We start from the raw sequence: 18,324 nt of genomic DNA on the forward strand, positions 1-18,324 counted from the left end.
TTTCAATTATACTCTCACCATGAAACCCAAAATCCAAAGAGTAAAGTCAAAATTTTGGGGTATTACTCACCAAAACTTGAAGTTCCTTTTCCAAAGAATCTTTAACTCGATTTACTGCACTCAAGTTTTTCTCAAGGTCAAGAAGCTTTTGCTCTTTGCCCTGCAGGTCTTTGGCCAGATTACTGGCCTAACAAAGGTGATGAAATGGAGCAAAATAAAATGACAAACATGAATGAAAAATTAGGAAAATTAAAAGGTGAATCTGAAAGAAATAACTATAATATTAAAATCACTCTAAGATGAAAAATTAAAAAAAATGAAGAAAAGACCATGATGGGTTAACTGAGTGAAGCTGATTTCCACTGATGACTATATACATCACAGCACTAATTTCATCTTGGAATAGATTTGAAATCATTAAAATTTAGTTCTTTTGGTATTAATTGTGAATACATTATTAAATGGCAGACATTTTTGAATACGCTCACAATTTCAAAGTTTCAGGGTTATTTCAATCAGTAGTTTTGGTTCTTTATTGTTTTCATTTTTTGAACTGATTGATTTGTGCTTTAATTGGCTGATCAGATCAATACACACACAGAGGGAGGGAATCTTCCCAAGGGCTCTGTACCACACCCAGGGGTAGTGCAGAAACCCAGTGTGGCCTCAAAAAGACAGTCAAAGGTAAAAATTTGATATCTTGGAACCACCTGTGAAGAGTTTAGGAAGCTTTTTCCTAAAATTTTCCCACTTTTTTTTTTATTCCAGTCATTTTCCCACTACTCTTCACTGCCATCAGCTTTACAGAGGTGTTTTATCCAAACCCAAGGAAAATCCTGCATCAAGTTGCAGTCTGTGGTTCCAAAGTGCTGTAAAACAGTGCCAAAAACAACAATCCCTGCAGGGCCTGGGCTTAAAGAAAAGTTCCACCAGGATTTCCTGTGCTTTCTTTTGTTTTAAAAGCCTCTTCCATCACCTTCTCAGAGGAAGGGAAGGTAATGAGGGCAGTATTTCCCCACTGAGTCCCAGGTCCCCTTGTCTATCCCCAAAGGTTAAAGCCTTAGGATGTGTGACCCTTCTCCCAAACAAGCCAATAAAGTAACTTTTCCTTAACAGGAAGATTTCAGCACAGACATGCCAAAATCTGCAGCAAGGAAGTGCAGAAGGAATTTTTTCCTTTTGCTTATTGCAGGTGGAGCAGCAGAAACCTGTTGAGACATGACCCAGTTAATGCTCCTCTAAACCTCCTCAGATGGTCCCAAGATACACATTCAGTAAAACTTGTTTTTTCTGTGATGTATTTCCTATAGCAGATTAAAATGGTACAAATGTAAAATAAAAGCAAAAGAAAACTAAAAGGATGGATGTTGATACAAACCTGGCTAATTCCATCACCCTTTTCAGTCTCTAAAGTCTGAATTTGTTTCTCAGCTGCCTCAAGCTGCTTGCTAAGTTTCTCGATTTCCAATTTACCTTCAGAATTGGCTTTCTCAAGTGCAGCAAGGTCCAAAAGCTTTTCTTCAGCAGCTTTGATCTGTGGTGTAAGACTATCAATAACTTTGGTTTGTTCATTGTACTTGGCTTGCAGTACCTCTAGCTCCTTTACCTTTATCTCAGCTTCCTGCAATTTGTTTAAAGTGTCTTCCATTTCTACTAGATGCTGATCTTCCACACTTTCCAGTTTGGTCTTCAGGCTTTCCAGGTTTTGCTCTTTCTCCTCCGTGACTGCCACCAGTTTTGCTTTCAGCGACTCTATCTCTTTCAAGTGATGAGATCGCTCATTTTCCTGTTTCACTTTTAGATTTGCCATTTCGTTCTCATAGTCTAATTTCATCTTCTCAATCTGAGTCTTTAACTCAGCGAATTCTGCTGTCTGAGCCCCAACACCTTTGCTGAAAGAAACTTTCAGCTCTTCCATTGCTTGCTGATGGGAGGCGATTGCAGATTCCAGCTTGGACTTCCACAGCTCTATCACGTCAGAATTCTCCTTGTTGGCGTGGTCAAGCTTGGTTTTCAAGGATTCATTTTCTTTTACCATTCTCTCATTTGAAGCTGAAAGGGTCTTGATCTCTTTCTGCAAGGCCTCCTCACTAAGGCCAAACTTCTCCTTCAGCGAGTTCATCTCATTCTGATGCTCTTTGCCAGCTGCTGCCATTTTTTCTTGCAAAGAACTGATTTCTTGTAGCAAGGAGAGAGAAGTGTCCACGTCGTCGATGTGCTTGCTGGAATCCAACCTCCCTCGGAGCTCAGCCACTTCCTTCATCCTCAGTGCCAGGTCCCTCTCCAGCTCCATGATCCGGGACTTCTCTGACACTGTGGCCACCTATGAGCAACAGCATTTTAAGAAAAGAAGAATTATAAAAGATATATTTCATGCAAAGACACTCAGGCCTTGCTGAAAAACTTCCACCAAGTGTTGCAAATTGCTTCAAAAAGGAAAAAAATGTCCACACTCATACTCTTATGTTGTCTATAAACATAGAATTTACTAAAATTTGTTCTTCTGGTATTATCTCAAAATAACTTGCTAAAAAACTTATAAACCACCCTGATGGGTATTATCAAAGATTAACAAAATGTTCCTCAGAACCATATCAAGGTAGACTGGAAAAGAATGGAAAACCTTGAGGTCTTTGCTGAAATAATTCCTTCCAAATTCATCTCACACCAGCTACAAGACTGTCAGAGAAAATGCCAAACACATTTTGAACCAATAAATCCTCTGAAATCCCTTCTATACCTGCTCATTCTCTCTGAAGAAATGTCCTCACACTGTCTGAGCTTTTCACTGACTGTTGGAGCAGTATTTGCTACAGCAAAGCTCCCAGAATTAATTCTAATTAGGAAGTTACTTTTTTGACCTCCTGGAAAAGATATTACTTACCCACAGCTGCTCTTCAAAAGTACTTATTACACATTAAATTGTTGGTTTTATATTCATCCTGGGTTTTTTTATTCATCCCACCTGAACTTCAAGAAAATCCCCATGTGTGAGCATGAATATATGTGAGTGTGTAAATATATTTCTCTTTAAGAATTGACATGTGCTGAACTTCTGACTTGGTACAAAGTATGTCAGTAATATTCTGACAGGCAGCAGGTATTACTAATTACTGGGATTATCCAGTAAAAATCCATTAAATCCATTAAAATTGGATTATATATATATATGTATATATAATATTGTATATTATATCATTGGTGGGAAAAAAAGAGCTAAAAAGCCACTGCAAACCATGATTTAGCAAAGCAAGTAGTGCAGCAGCTACAGAAACCAAGCCTCAAATACTCAGTTTGTGTTAAAAGGACTGGTATGTTCAGTCTTAGGTTTTTTGGGTTTAAGGAACTCTGCTAATTTTTAAAATGAGCTACTGAATGTTCCTTTCTGTCAACTCAGGGTCCCATCCAGCTACTTTTGGATCCAAGGATTACTTTTGCAGTGTGAAGACATCTTACCTGAGTTCCTCAATGAGTCACACGTCCAGGCATACACACACACCCCATGGAAGCTCAAAATTAATCTAATTTTTTACAGTGTTCCAGCTCTGGCTACGGCAGGAGCAAGGACCTGTTCCAGCACGTGTCACCCTCGGCATTGTGCCATCAGAAATCTTCCACAACACAGATCAGGCTCGTTATTCAAACAGGGAAAACCATTACCCTAGTGTCTTCTAACTCCCTCTGAAGTTTGTCAGCTTTGGTCTTTTCAAAGAGCAGGCTCTGTTCAAGCTCCTTAATGCGGGCATGCTCCAGTTTGGTCTGCGTCTGTTAGTGGAGAGGGAGAGGAAGAGAACACAACGGTGCCACCATCACATGCCAGCACAAGAGGAGGAGCCACATGCAGGCCGTGCTGCCAGAGCCTTCTAACAGGTGAGCAGAGAGGATGCAAGGGGGGGAAATGGACAGGGAAATGCTATGGATGAGGAGGGTGGGCTGAAGGTGTGGATGGATGGGCGCGTAAAAATGAAATCAAATGTGTAAAACAAATAAATAAATGAATGAATAGCAAACGGAGAAATGTGAACAAAAAAAAAAGTTTCATGCAGCTGAGTAGAAGTTATTTATCAGTACATGAAGTTTTCAGCACAAATTAGAATAGTTATGTCAAAAATATATATATATGTGCATATATATCTTCCTGTTCTAACAGGATGGTAAGTCCCTTTCCTTGTCATCTCGCCACCTTCTTCCTTTAATGTGTTTGGCTGATTTTATAAAAAAATTACTTACTAATAGGGGGACAAAAACTCTCCACTGAAGCTCATGTAACAAATCAAAACTTTAACTTTCTTCTTTTGATAGTAGCTGTCTCTAAGTCTCAGCCATAAAAATGCTTCTGGCCAAGACCTGGGAACATGAGGGTTCCTTTGTCACTATGGTTTGAATTATCTGAACAGAAATAGAAAGAGAATGGTTATCTGTAACTCCAAAACCCTCCTCTTTTATCCCCTCTTCTCTTTCAGGAAGGACACAAGCAACAAGATTCCTCAAAAACAGATAAAAAAGTGAATCAAGTGAATCAGCCTGGTTGCTCTGCAGTTACCAATGTCTAAAAATATTGAAGAATATGTGGAAGTAAGAAAAGAGTAAGATGTTTAGAATTCTAACATGTTCCTAAAAAGAAGCAGGACAGATGGACCCAAGTGAGCAGGTACCTCCTGCCTTTTGCTCACAAACAATTTTCAGCAAGAACACAGAATATTTGATATTCTGGCTTGATATTCAAATACTCCCTGAGGTGTGCAAGAGAGCCTGAAGTTTGGGAGATGCAGGGAAAGTCCAGCAGGTAATTCAAACCTGACCTGCACCTCTGAAGTAGGGGAGAGAAAAAAATGAAAGAGAAATAAGATGATGGGGATGAGCTTCTTGTCTGCTTCTCCAAACACAGGATTCCTTCTGGCAGCAGCAAGTTCTTCCTTCCCAAAAGCATCCAGACATCCAAGGGGGATAATTTTTTAAATACTTGAAAATAGTTGGCCATGTTACTTTGGAGTTCCTTGGTCCACAGACACTTAAAAGTTGCTCCTTAGATTTGTTGATGATCTGTTGAACAGATTACTCTTTTTCCTGCCCAAAGCCTTTGAAATGGAATTAAGTATTCTAAGGGAAATAATATTTAATAAGTGGCTACAGTTTTCTCTCTGACACAGTTCAGTATTTTAGTTCTGATCCACAACCAAATTGTAAGTCTGAAAAACAATCTGCTTTAAAAGCTGGAAGTTCAAACCTTACTTGCTCTAATCCACAAGGGGATCTACTAAAACCCAAGAAATCCCAAACCTCACGGTTACAGAATTCCCTGTGTGCCTTTGGAATACGCAACCTTAAGTTTTTTTATGCTACATAAAACCCAAACTCTTGATCATTAATTTTATAGACAGTGCTTTACTGCTCCAAAGATCAGACAGACCATCACTGATTACTGAGTTTTTTAAAATCCCATCTCTTATATACTACAAAGGCAATTAAGTTAAAATCCTGCCAAAATTGAAATAAAACATTAAAGAAGAATTCTCCAGAAATCTTTACTTGACACCTTTTTCCCCATTTAGAGCACAAGAGATTATCCTTTAAACAAATCTGATTTCCAAGGGACAGGTTCCAGATTCCCCGAGGTAAAAATCACTGCAAAATTTTGAACTGCTCAGATTTCTCTGATGATGATGTAGAGAGAAGTTCTTAATGATTATGGTTCTCTTTGAGGCGGCCCAGAACACAGAGAACTGAGAAGAGAGAGAGTACTCCACAAAGAAGAAAATAATTTGATTGTAAACCTTAAACTTTGATGGAAAAGAAAAGCAGGAAAGAAAAAAACAGACAAAGCTAAAGGAATAATCTTCCCCTTCTCCAGAGCTTCCCAGTTAGGGAAGTGATGTGGAAATGGGATTCTTACTCTGCTTTGAACTTCCAAGAATTCCCCCAAACTTCAGAGGCCAGACATCAGCCTTTTCCAGCAATTGTGTGTTCTGGCTATTCTTTCACTCCAGAATAAACCTGCCTGTGACATTCTCCATCAAACTGGGAAATTGTGCTGAGGCCACAAATCCTGCCAATCAGTTCTAGGACGGGACAAGATACCCTCCAGTCCCTTCGTGCTGGGATACAATCACAGGACACCACTGGGATCAGGGAGCCTGGAAACTCCTCTGGAAAGTGAAGATGTCCATTTTTAATGGCAAAATCAGAACAGGGAAGTCAGGAGAAAAGATGGGATCAAAGAAGGAGTGCACAAAACAAAAGAAAGGAAGGGCACATGCAGATTTATTTCTAACAAAGCATCAGCCTGATGGGGAGACTGGAGGAGACCCAGATCCCTGAGGGATCTCTGCAAAGGGAACCCCTTAAAGATGCACAGCAGGATCCAGTTCTAGTCTTGAGAATTTCCTGTGTCATCTGGGGATGCAGCAGAGAAGGCAGCCTGGGATAAATTTACCTTTAAAATTCCACTATTCTGAGTTGGAGAAGCAAGAGGGCTCCTTAAACATCTTGCAAGGCCATTTCTGTTATCAAGTAACACATTTTTCCTACATAATTTGAAGAGGAGCTACATGAAGATACAGCAAAATCAGGCAGCTTTGCACAGTAATTGTTCAGATGGTTTCAAACATCTCCCCCTTTAGCATTTCATACATAAGAAAGGAAACAAATAGGGGAAGATGAAGAACAGACGAATTTTTTCCCTCAGAAAAATTGTCACCTATTCAACAGCAGCAGGATCTCATAGGAGAGCAGGCAGGACTTTGTGAAGTAAACAGCTAAAATCCTACATTTAAATTAAGATAACTTCAGGATGCTGGTCAGTCATTTCTACAAGCTCCTGGACTCTTCAGTGAGTTGCAAAGGTTTTGACCCTGAAGAATTCTAATGCCACACTGGCCCTGCCTGCAGTTAATGGGCATTACCAAGTTTAGTCATTACACACATTCTTTCCAAGAAATGTTGTAATTGCTCTGAAAGCAACATGCACACAAAATACCAGAGTCAATGTCTCAATAACAGATTATGCAGTTAGTGAATCAGTATAAGCATTTTCTGCACACAATCTGTTAACACGGGATGTCTCTGCACATTGAAGTGCCCTCTTACATTTTCTGGGTCTTCCGAAATCTGCCTCTTTCGCTATCAGTAAAATTAAAAAAACAAACAAACAAAATTGTTTCACCTACAGACTCAGCACTGCTATTCCAACATAAACAACAGGAGACATTTCATCAGCTTGAATTCACTTTAAATCCCCAAGTTCAGCAGCCTGACAAGCCAGAGTCTTTAGGGTGGTTTGCCATGACTATCAATTGATTTAACAGAAAATAAAAAACTAAAATATTTCCATGGATTAAACAATAAAAAGAGCATTCTATGAAGAGTCTAGATAGGTATCTTAAAATGAATGGAAGACTAAAATAAAAGAAATGTTATATGAAATGAGTATTTTTCATAAGGCTAGCACTTCAATCACAAATGCTTTAAAGCAATACAGTTAAAAAAGTTGGTACATTATGTTGTGCAAGAAGTTCCAGTATCTTTCTGATTAGGCAACAGAGTAGAGCAACTAAAAGTATCTTCCTTATTAATTGGAATTTTGGGATTAAAATTGGCAGTTCTCAAATACCTGAGAGCAATCCTTCCCTAAATGTTTTCCATTCTGTAGAATATCTTTCCATATTGTGCAATAACACACTGCGCTGTAGCTCAGCATTACAGTTCTATGAACAATAGATAAAAGTTGCACACATGAATTGCTATTTAGACTTTATGTGCAAATTCTCAGGACAAAACACTCTCCATTAATCAACCTTCCCTAAGGGAAGCACAGGAATTACTCAAGAAATTGATCAAACAGGGCAAGTCTTCAATATTCATTTTCAAAGGCATAAATATTTACTTGCAATTTTGTAACTTCAAAATTATTTTTTTTTTCTTAGTGGTTACTTTTAACAGCAAAAGGTAGAATTTTCTATGAATTAATTTAATTTCTCTAAATAACTGCTGCTGTTCTATAGCACAGCCTTTGCCAAAGTGTGTAATTGAATTTGGGGTGCAATCCTCCAATTTTGGAACAATTGCCTTACTAAAGGACTGCAGAAAATGAGTATCATTTTCATGTTACTGGACCAGGACTGCATCTTTTAATGATTCCTGCCTTTCTGTGCCCTCCTAGATATCCTTTTTACAAAGCTGGAGATATTTTACCTCTAGGTCTCCTTTGGTAATGGATTCTTCTTCCACACGGAACTGAAGGTCTTCAACTTTCCTGTGGGGACAACTCATTAAAACTCAAGTAATTTAGGAAGAAAATGCTTTCAAGCTCACTTTTCAAAAGTGGAAATCAGAATGACAGTGACAACATTCCCATTGTACCAGCAAACTGCCAGGAACATTAAGGAGAAATCTCTCTCAGGAAGCATCAGAGGGAGGGAAAACTGCTGTCCTTAAAATACTACCAGTGCCAAAGCAAGGCTTCACTACTCCTGCAGCTCTGAAGAGGGTATTTTGTATTAAAATCCTTTAAATCCTTATTGATTCTCCCCTTTTTTCACCCTTCTGGATGATCTGAAGTGACCTAAATCAGCAGTTTGATCTCACATTCTATATATTCTACCATTCATGTAGGAAACAGTCAGCACTGAGAAACATGTCTGGAGTTGGGATGAACTGCATCACAAGGGGAGCCTAAGAAGAACATTAATTACATTAATGAGGACAGTTTGGGGTTACCTTTTCTCTTCCTCGAGCTGATTGAGGAGCTCCACTTTCTCCCTGTCAGCTGCCTCCACCATAGCTCGGAGCTGGTCCATTTTTGCTTCCATCTCCAGCACGTGCTAATATGGAAAAGGAATAAAACCAAAATTTACTAAGCTTGGAAATCCAGCAATTTTTTCCAAGTATGTACCTGTACCTCACTAATCACAATTTGGTGAAGTGATGGGCCTAGTGACAGGAATGTTATCAAATATGGACATGATCAAAGACTGCAGTGAAGTTCAACAAAAATGAGTTAAATTCAGTAGATCTGGTATCTCATCAAGCCAAAGATCTCCACAAAGGAGATCTCACAGGTATGGATTGTTTTACTTTCAGCACACCACCTCTTACTCCCAGCCCTTTGCAATAAGAAAAGCCCATTTTGGGTGTTAAGTCCATTGTGTTAACTCTGTTTCAGAAGAACAATAACTCTCTTACCCGGTCGTGCCCATCGCGAACCAGAGCCAATTCCTGCTCTATCTCCCCGACGTGACTCGTTGCTTTTGCAACTTCTGCCCTCTCCAGGTCCCTTTCTGCCAGGAGCTGCTCAATGTGCTGCTGCTTCTCCTTCAGGGCCTCCTGGAGGGCTGTGGTGCCCGAAATTTTTCTTGCATACCGGGAAGATGTTTCTGTCAACTTCACAAAATAAATGCATTAAAAATCATTCTGCACCAAGAGAAAGGAAACGGATGTAGTGGGTATCTCCAGACTCCACAAACACAGGGTTAGTAAAGCAAATGCTTTCTGTGACCTACTGTACCTTCTCCTTTTACACTTAAAGGCTTCATTTTCAGAATTTCATAGTGGCCAATGTGTGTGGTCAGAGCCCTGTAAGGAGGAGCAGCCAGAGGAAGAGGCAGGAGGGATGAAGTGAAAATTAAAAGGCCTCAATTGAAGGTGTAGACTCACACAAAGGCTGGCTCAGGATGTTCCTAAGCATGACATAACAGCTGAGAAATTTGCCTTAAGTATTAAATGAGAATGACAGCTCAGCCCATTTTTAAAAAAGCCCCAAAGCACAAAGACTTGCTGTTCTACCCTTTAGCTCTGTCCTATCACACAAAACCAGGAGCATGATCCTTCCAGAGATCAAAACACTGAATAGCTGCCCACAGCCAGCCTGGAAAGCTGGCACTGGCCAACACCCCCAGCTGAGAGCACAGCACAGGATTATTCTCCTGTCAGCACAGACACCTCCTCTTCACTGCTGCACAATCCCTGCCCCAGCTCCTCCCAGCCTGGGTCTCACCCTGCACACTCTGCAATCCACTACAAGAATAAACCAGACAATCCACCAGACAGAATAAACCACCTTCACCCTGATGCTTAATTGGCTGTTTCAGACCCTCCCAGTTTCCAGAAGAAATCCCATTCCAGAGTGTATTGCTTTCTAACAGTTTTAGGTCTTCAAATCACCCTTCACTCGCAATTGCAAAACAAATTCAAAACTCCTCAGAGAAACGTAGCTTCCTTCAGACTCAGATGTCAGTTGCATCAGACAGACCCTTAAATCACTGGATCCCCTACTCTGACAGCTGCTTTTATTACACAGGAAAAAGAAAATAGAAACAGCCTTGAACAACTGATCAGTCAATGTAAGAGTCCAGAAAATCCCAGAAAAGTTTTAGTTTTCCTAGAAAATGAAGCAAGAAAAGTCTTCTGGGTCAAAACTGATTACAGGAAATCTTGTTTCCCCAGCAGCTTAACTTTTTCTTTAAAAGTCTCAGAATTATTTAGACAATCCTTTTAACTTGGATGGCCACCAAATGTTCACGCTGCCTGAGAAAAAGAGTAGGAAGAAAGCTGGAATTTTAATTCCAGAAATAATGGATTACAGCAGCTTTGTATTTTATGGCCTAAATCATGCAAAATCCCTGGGACATAACAAAATAGGCAAATACATTTTAGGCATTTTCAAGGTGTAACTTTGGGGATCACAGCACATGGGATAAAGCTTCATGTGTTAGTGCTGTGATCCCAAACTAGAGGGCACTCTGCAGCTGCATGTGCAACTTCCATAATGGATAAAGTAATGAAGTCCCACTGTTTGTGCCAAATAAAAATCCTTTTTGTGGTCAGGTATTAACCCTGGTGCCCTGACCGACTGCTGACCTCTGTTAATCTGCTTGAGTCCTGCAGGACCAGGGTAAGTCACCTCTCTGGGCACCTGCTGGTCAGTGGGACAGTGGGTCAGGGAACCTGTTCCATATCACTGGGAGTCACTTCTTCCTAATTAATCTATCTATGGACTGTGGTTTTTTTTTTAAAAAAATGGTTAAAAACTAGGGTGACTGTGGAAAAACCCAATTATTTCTATGTTTTCAATTGCCATAAAAGAGATTTCTCAAAATTCAGCCTTCCCAGATTTCCGTTTTACTGCTGCAACCAAAGATTAGGACATTTATGTAACAGAGCAACTTCAAAAGAATCCATAGTAAGTGTATTAGGTGGAATTAGTACTGTGTTAGATTTCACCTGAGCCACTGCACTTGGCAACACTCAGCCTTTATGAATTCATAGGATTAAAACCAAATCTAAAAGAAAAGAAAGAGGCTTTTCGTCAGAGACTTGGAAATTGCTCCTGCTGCATTTCTCAGCTGACTCATCTCTTGAACAGCAAAAGGAAATTTTGAGCATTTTAGCAAACATGAAGCTTCCTGCTTAAATAAAACCAGTGTGATCTCTGGAAGCTTCAGTGCACACCAGATCCTTGGAAAATGAATTAAATGGAGATTGCAGCCAGAGAAATTTGTGTATGTCCTAAGCCCCTTTCTTATTGCAATCACTCTGTTAGCCTGAATTAAATATTCAAATATTCAGCTGCTCTCCAGGGCTAGCTAAGATTTCCTTCCCTTATGCATGCTTCGAATGAAGAAGAGCACCATGAAATGCGCAGCGTGCTCTGCCCACGATCTGCTCTGGCCTCGGCTGACGCGGGCCGAGCTCGGGCGGGCCCGGGGCTGGGAAGGGGAATCATGCCAAGGAAAAAGCAGCTTACGAGTCCTGTGCGGCTGGGCTTGCTGCTTACGGAGGAGGCCACCGAGCTCAGCGAGCTCAGGGAGGAGGCGCTGGGGCTGCGCTTCAGGGCCGTGGGCGTGGGCAGCACCTTGCGCACCGCGGGCTTGGCCTTGGCCGGCGTCGTGGAGGGGAAGCCGATCTTGGTCACCTTGTGCACCGGGGCGAACAGGCCATACTTGGGCTGGCACTGGAAATACCTTCCAAGGGCAAAGCAAGCAGAGGAGAGCAGGAATTAACTTCTTTTCACGTACATGGGCTGGGTTCATGGAGAATTCTAGATCAGGAGTATCATCCACATTGGACTGCAATTCTATTTAACACTAGGTTTGGAAAAGGAACTTTGAAAGGCTGAAACAGCATGATCACATCACTTTGGAAATTCAGAGTTAACACTACAGCTCTAGTTCCTAAAAAATTCCATTCAGATTCAGTTTTATATCCACAGCTTTCCCCTTCATCACATTCCTCTAAGCTGCCAACAGATGTGATGGCTGACAGTTAAAAATAGAAATCAGATTTTAATTAAATCAAATAGTTTTATATTTTATTACATACATACCATTTATGCATATTTGAAGATACAGAACACATATCTTTGGTTAAATATAGACAAAAACCACTTACAATTTTAAGCTGTGATCACCTGTGTTAAGGTGGGACAATCTTCGTAAATCCTATTTTTAATGAGGTAAAAGACTATTCCTTATGGCAAATGAGAATGAAAGTTAAATTGTAATGTTAATTAATGCCTTCTGATTGAGACTTATTGGAGGGAGCAGCTACACTGCTCCCATCTCTACCAGGAGGCAACTGCTGGAACAGGAGCTTCCAGCTCCTGGGATGCTGGAAGATTTCCCTTAACTACAACCACTGGATATCCAGAGATTTTCATAACTGAGCATTCCTTCCAAGCTGAGAAATCAAACAGGCATTCAAAAGAAGGAAACTGTGTTTTCCATTACCAGGCTATGAATAAAATTCACATGGGAGGAGAGATCAGCTCATCCCACGAATATCAGAGAAGTGTTGGCATGAGAGAATTCAAACCATTGCACACCAACCCTCCCCTACCACCAGCAGACAAGTCAGGTTTAGAGCCTCCCTTCTGATTGAAAATTTCATGGCAAATATAGAAACCCAGAAGAGAATACAGATAAAAATCTCATAAAGTAAACATGGGGATGGACTGACCTCGTGCCAGCAACAGCTCCATCATTCTTTCCCAGGGGTTCGTCCAGCTCTACTCCACACCATTCTCCTTTAGCAAAGTCAGTTTCTCCCAAAAAACGGACCACTCCAGCTTTTGTTCCTCCAACCTGAAGCAGTAATGCATTTAATGCATTTCCAAAATAAAATACCAAATTCAGTGAAGAAGCTTTTGGCATAACCATGTTCACAAAGCACACAAATGACATAACCAGTTCTTATTTCAAACTATGCAATTTTTTGTCTATGAGTTTGTTTTAATGTTGAACAAATACTGACCTTCACAACCAAAAATATATTTAACAAGACACAGTATATAACCAATGTTCTGAATGCAATAGATTTTGCAGTTTCACATTAATTTCTACCAGCAGAATAGGATTTATAAGGTCTGTTTATTTCTTATTCTAATTCTGTGAAGAAAAATAAAAGAAATTAAATGACAAAAAAATCCTTTCATATTTTCTCCAAGGAATAATTCAGATAAACAACATAGTACAGCCCTCTTGTATTTAAAAGAACTGATATAAAGCATGATACAGAGCACTTGGAAAAACTGTAGATATAACTAGCTATTTGAATCCTTGGGGAGGGGAGAACCATTTTATCTTTCCTTCACTTTCAAGAATAAAAAAAACCCAGCCCAAACACTGCTAAACGAAAGCCTAGAAAGCAGCGGCTTTCAAACGTATAATATTAAATATTTACAGCCATTCCAATTACTTGCAATGTCTGTGAGGTACAGCTTTTCCTAATACCCAGGGGATGGAAGAATTAAATTAAGCGAAGAAGGAAAAGGTGTTGCGTGGCTGACACTTGCCAGGAAAAGCCACAGGATTCCTGCAGTTCAGGAAGACAATATGTTGTGCCCTAAATTTGTGCAAATCTGTTCAGCCTGCATCCAGCATTGTGAGAACAGAGACATGGTGATGGAAACCTCTTCAAGAGATTCACAGAATTCCACATGGAAAAAGCAGCAATGGTTTGAAAATGTCCACCTGTGTTTTCCAGCACACATTGTACAACCAGGAATATTGTGAGGCCTTGGCAGAGTGCTTGAATGAAACCTCCTATTAAAGACTATGATTCTTCTTTTTTAATCAACTAAAATGTAAATTAGTATTTCATTTAATTTTCACAGCAAACATTCTATTTCTTGGGGGAGCTTCCCAGGATTACCAGAGAACAATGAGCTAATTGTGCCATAAATTAAGGTGCATAATGACAGCACATGAGAGAATTCACATTATTCCAGTTGGGAAGAGCTCACTCATGAGGTCACCTGTGAGGAACTGAGGACTTTACATGTCCACAAAGTCCCAAGTCAGTGCCCAGGAGCTTCCACACACATTTGTGCTCCAGCATCTGGCTCCAGTGGCAAGATGAGGCTTCAGCTGATGAGTCCTAATCCACACAAACCTCAGAAAAACAGGGAGAATAATGAACCTGTTTTGATATTATTCAAGTGAGAAAGGGGGCAGAGGCATCTGCCACATTTAAGGTGGCAGCCCCTTCTCTGCCATTAGAAGCAATTCTGGAACAACTTCAGGTCACCTTCAGATCCTGGCAAATTATTCCTCTCCATGGAATAAAAACACACGAAGTTTACAGTTATCATGACTCAGCCTAATATAGTAACTCTGGTATTTGGTGCTCTTGGCAGAGAACACCCAAACAAGCACTAGGACTGGCTTAGAAAAAAAGAATTGTAACCACCAAGAGTTACAGAGAATCCAGATCTCTGGCACAGTGGTGAGGAAGGAATACATAACACTGATGAAGTATTTTCCCTTAAATTAGGAGATGTGTTATTCACCCTCAGACATTAGCTACTTTTTCTAGAGGGTAAATATCTTAGGTACAAACATAAAAATAAATTTTAACTGCATTATCAATCCATATGAGTTCCAAGTTCTCCTCCTTAATCCTTTTCTAGCAAGTTTGGGTAGGGGTTTTTGTCTCTTTAGGTTTGTCTTGTTTTGTTTGGCAGTTTTTCTTTACAGATAAATTTGGAACATATATTTAAGTGAAAAGACTGTTCTGGTTAGAAGCTGTTTCCTCACTCAGTTTTGTTCTGTTTTCTAAGGAAAAAACAGAGTTAAATCAAAAGAGGCTCTAGAAACCCATTTAAGGAATTAGACAGGAAAACTAGAACAATGGCCTAGATAAGGAGCATCCCTTCAAAGACAAGAGTCAGATTTGGGGCTGCACAGAGAGATTCCTCAGCTGAACCCATGAGCCAGGCAATGGAATTGTTTTCTTGTTTTATGGTGTGTGTTTGTGTCCATGGTAATTTTTTAAAACAAACCCAAATTAATTACCTAAACACAGCCACCCACCACCTTCCCATAGGAAGGTGAGTGAGGTAAGTGAGGTAAGAGGAGTCTGAAGCACTGTGGTGGAACAGAACAACTCCAAGCAAGGATTCCTAGGGACAGGAAAAACTGCTGCAATCTGTTCCCTCCAACTCACACTGCAAATCAACCTCTAGAGAAGTAATGCTGGCTCTGGGATAACACAGATGAAACCTGGGCATAGAATATTCCCCTTTTTCTGTTTCATACCTTGGCCCTGCTCATCTTCCATGTTTATGTAAAGAATGTGAAGGGTTTATTTTGAAGAGACCACGTTCAAACCACAATCTGGCAGACACAACCTGAAGGAAACTGGCAGTGCCCAGAGCCCCCTGGACCTGCTCCAGCCCCTGCAGTGCTTGTGACCCACGGCCTGGTGGGAGCCAGCAAATGCAGGAATTCAGATCCCAGAACAGATGGGGCTGCTCAACACGAGATTCCCGGGAGAAGCAGCAAAGTGACTCGTCTTGTAACCATGGTACCTGGGTTATTTTAAACAGGACTCAAGGGAGAATGCCAAAGAATTCCTGCTTTTTACCAAAGCCAGCCCAGCTTCTTCGAATAACCAGCTACTACATCTCTCTGCACATTCTGTGTGTCCTTGCAAGAGTAGGTACTGGAGCACCCTGTGGCTGTCAAGTGCTCAGAGAATCAGTGAAGGTCTATATGAACAGTTTTGCTCCATTTTAAGCAAAAGCTTTCTAAATTTCAGCTTTAAAGTCAGGTCAGCCCTCATTTATAAAGACTGAGACAAGTGAAGGCTTCCAATCATTCACAGACATCTCTCCCAAAAAGAGTTTTTATCTCCAGCTGCAATTAGTATTTGCAAGTGACGACACCTGCCCTGACAAGAGAATAATAATAATAATAATAATAATAATAATAATAATAATAATAATAATAATAATTATTATTATTTATTCCCTTAGTAGTATAATGTGAGGTGTTACTGTACAAGACAGTGTGGTAAAGGCTTTTCATTATAAAAGTTGCTATACATATACAGATTTAATAACGCCATAAATGGAAAGAAAGATCCTGACATGATTAAACTCATCTGTTCCAGCCACTATGAAAAAAAGAATTGTACTTACAGAGCATAGCATCTGTTACAGAAAAATTACTTTTTTAAAATTGTGAGAATTACAGCAAAAAAAAGGTAAAAATCCCAACCCCAAAATACAAAACTAGCTGCATTTGCCAGCAGATCTACTTCCCAGTACTGCATGAAGGACTAAAATAAAAAACGGCAATTTCTAAAAGAAACAGGGGGAAAAATTATTACAAGGTTTCTGAAAGTTCCATGAAAAAATAGAGCACTACCACAAAGACAGTTTTCCATGACCTTCTTTCATGCTAAGGCAGGTCACTAAATAATGGATAGAGAAAAGAACTGCCAGACCTTTTCTCAGTCAGTTCCCACACTCAATGGAGTCAAGCTGTAAAATACGAAGCTGTAATACTCCAGAGAATCTAGGTTAGACTACAGGTCATGGTGAGGTGAGGAATTTTGCTTGGAACTCTCTAGAGTTATGTCAAATGCCTGCAAAAAGCTATTAAATTCCATTTATCCAATTATACCTGAGCTTACATTAATTTGCTTCCAGGTAAAGTGAAATAGTAAAATGGGTTTGGTAACCTGAAGTGGTTAAAAACCTCCTGGTGTGAGAACAGGGGGACAAACACGTCAGACCTTGTGAGAACCTCTGTGGAGTCACGTTTGCAAAGATAAGGAGAAGCAGGAAACAAATAAACCAGTGTTATCCAGGGGGGAAAGAGAGAGATACTCTAAAAAATGAGTGTGATTTGAGCAGTGCTGCTGGAAAAGAGGACAGGCAGGGTCTGAATGTTGTCTGTGTTAACAATATCCCTTATTCAGGCCTGCCCAGAGGATGTAAAAGGTGAATAAAAACTGCTCTGTCTCCCCTTCTGCCTGAGCATGAGCTTGTGGTGACTCCTGAAAGCATCACTTAGATATTACTGCATTTTCAGGTCAATTCAGCACCACAATGTGCAGCACTTGGAAAAGCACAACTCATCCAGCCTTTGAAACACCTGGGATCCACTAATCAGGTTCTAATCAGAATCATCTTCCTCTTGTTTCTCCAAATTTAGCAGAACTGTTTCCAGCTGGCAACAGAAATTGTGTTTAATTGATTTGTTCACCCCTTCAAGGCCAGAGGGGACAAAGGGATCATCTCCTCTGGTTCTCATGGAATAGGTCTTTACATTTCACCCAGTTCCATGTGTAATTAACCCTGTAACTGTACTGAGCTAATTTCCGTGGGGATGTTTTTGGAGCAGAGCTGATATACATCAGGAAACATGCTGCCACTGACAGGCTGTTTTCATACTTAATCACTCCATTGTTCAAACATATTTAAATTTCAAATAAACCAAATTTCACTGTGGCCTCTGGCCACTGGCTCTCATGCTTTGTTTTGGAAGATTACAGAGCTCTGCAGCATCCACCATGCACGTGCACACACAAGTTTTAAGCAAGACACTACAATTTTTCCCTTTGAATATTAGCATCTTAAGTTCTTAAAATCTTTCATTGCAAGATACTTTCTCTGCTTGAGTCATCTTCCAGCTGTGTTCTGAATTCCTGCTGAATGCCAATGGGTTTTTCAAATAACTAAGGATGTAAATATACTGAATTCTTAAATCTATCAATGAAGTCAAGCGCTAATCTTGAAGCTATACTGTTAGACAGTATTCAGGATTTTAAAATAATAATAATAATCCCACCACATAACTCCATAATGGCATTTTCTCTATTAAATCTATAGTTTTAGAGAAGGAAGCAAAAGTGTTTGACAAAACTTCCATGTTTTGGTTTGTAAACATTTGCTTGCTCTATCAGTTATTGCCTGCCTTTTTTGCTGAGATTAGACATATTGATATTTGCTTTAGACTATCTTATTTCCTTTTAAAAATACCTACACAACATCCAGCACTGGATCAAGGAACATTGCTAGAACATCTCCCAAACTTTAAACTG

At 40.0% G+C, this 18,324-nt stretch overlaps 1 protein-coding gene across 17 annotated transcripts in view; it reads right to left on the reverse strand.

Annotated features, from left to right (window-relative positions):
- CLIP1 (CAP-Gly domain containing linker protein 1) overlaps positions 1-18,324 on the reverse strand; it is a 60,897-nt gene that overhangs the window by 22,985 nt on the left and 19,588 nt on the right. For 7 of the 17 annotated variants that reach the window (XM_086855413.1, XM_086855406.1, XM_086855404.1 and 4 more), the window contains exons 4-10: positions 12,952-13,076; positions 11,741-11,957; positions 9,181-9,378; positions 8,716-8,819; positions 8,191-8,251; positions 1,379-2,323; positions 71-187 (exon numbers count right to left, since the gene is read on the reverse strand). In XM_086855413.1, the coding sequence (XP_086711539.1) occupies positions 71-187; positions 1,379-2,323; positions 8,191-8,251; positions 8,716-8,819; positions 9,181-9,378; positions 11,741-11,957; positions 12,952-13,076 (1,767 nt within the window). Of the gene's footprint in view, positions 1-70; positions 188-1,378; positions 2,324-3,660; positions 3,766-7,086; positions 7,120-8,190; positions 8,252-8,715; positions 8,820-9,180; positions 9,379-11,740; positions 11,958-12,951; positions 13,077-18,324 lie in introns of all 17 variants that reach the window. The other 10 variants (XM_086855412.1, XM_086855409.1, XM_086855402.1 and 7 more) reach the window with 2 other exon arrangements.

This window comes from Cyanistes caeruleus, chromosome 18 (genome assembly GCF_971803275.1).
Source record: "Cyanistes caeruleus chromosome 18, bCyaCae1.hap1.1, whole genome shotgun sequence".
NCBI classification, from domain to species: Eukaryota; Metazoa; Chordata; class Aves; order Passeriformes; family Paridae; genus Cyanistes; species Cyanistes caeruleus.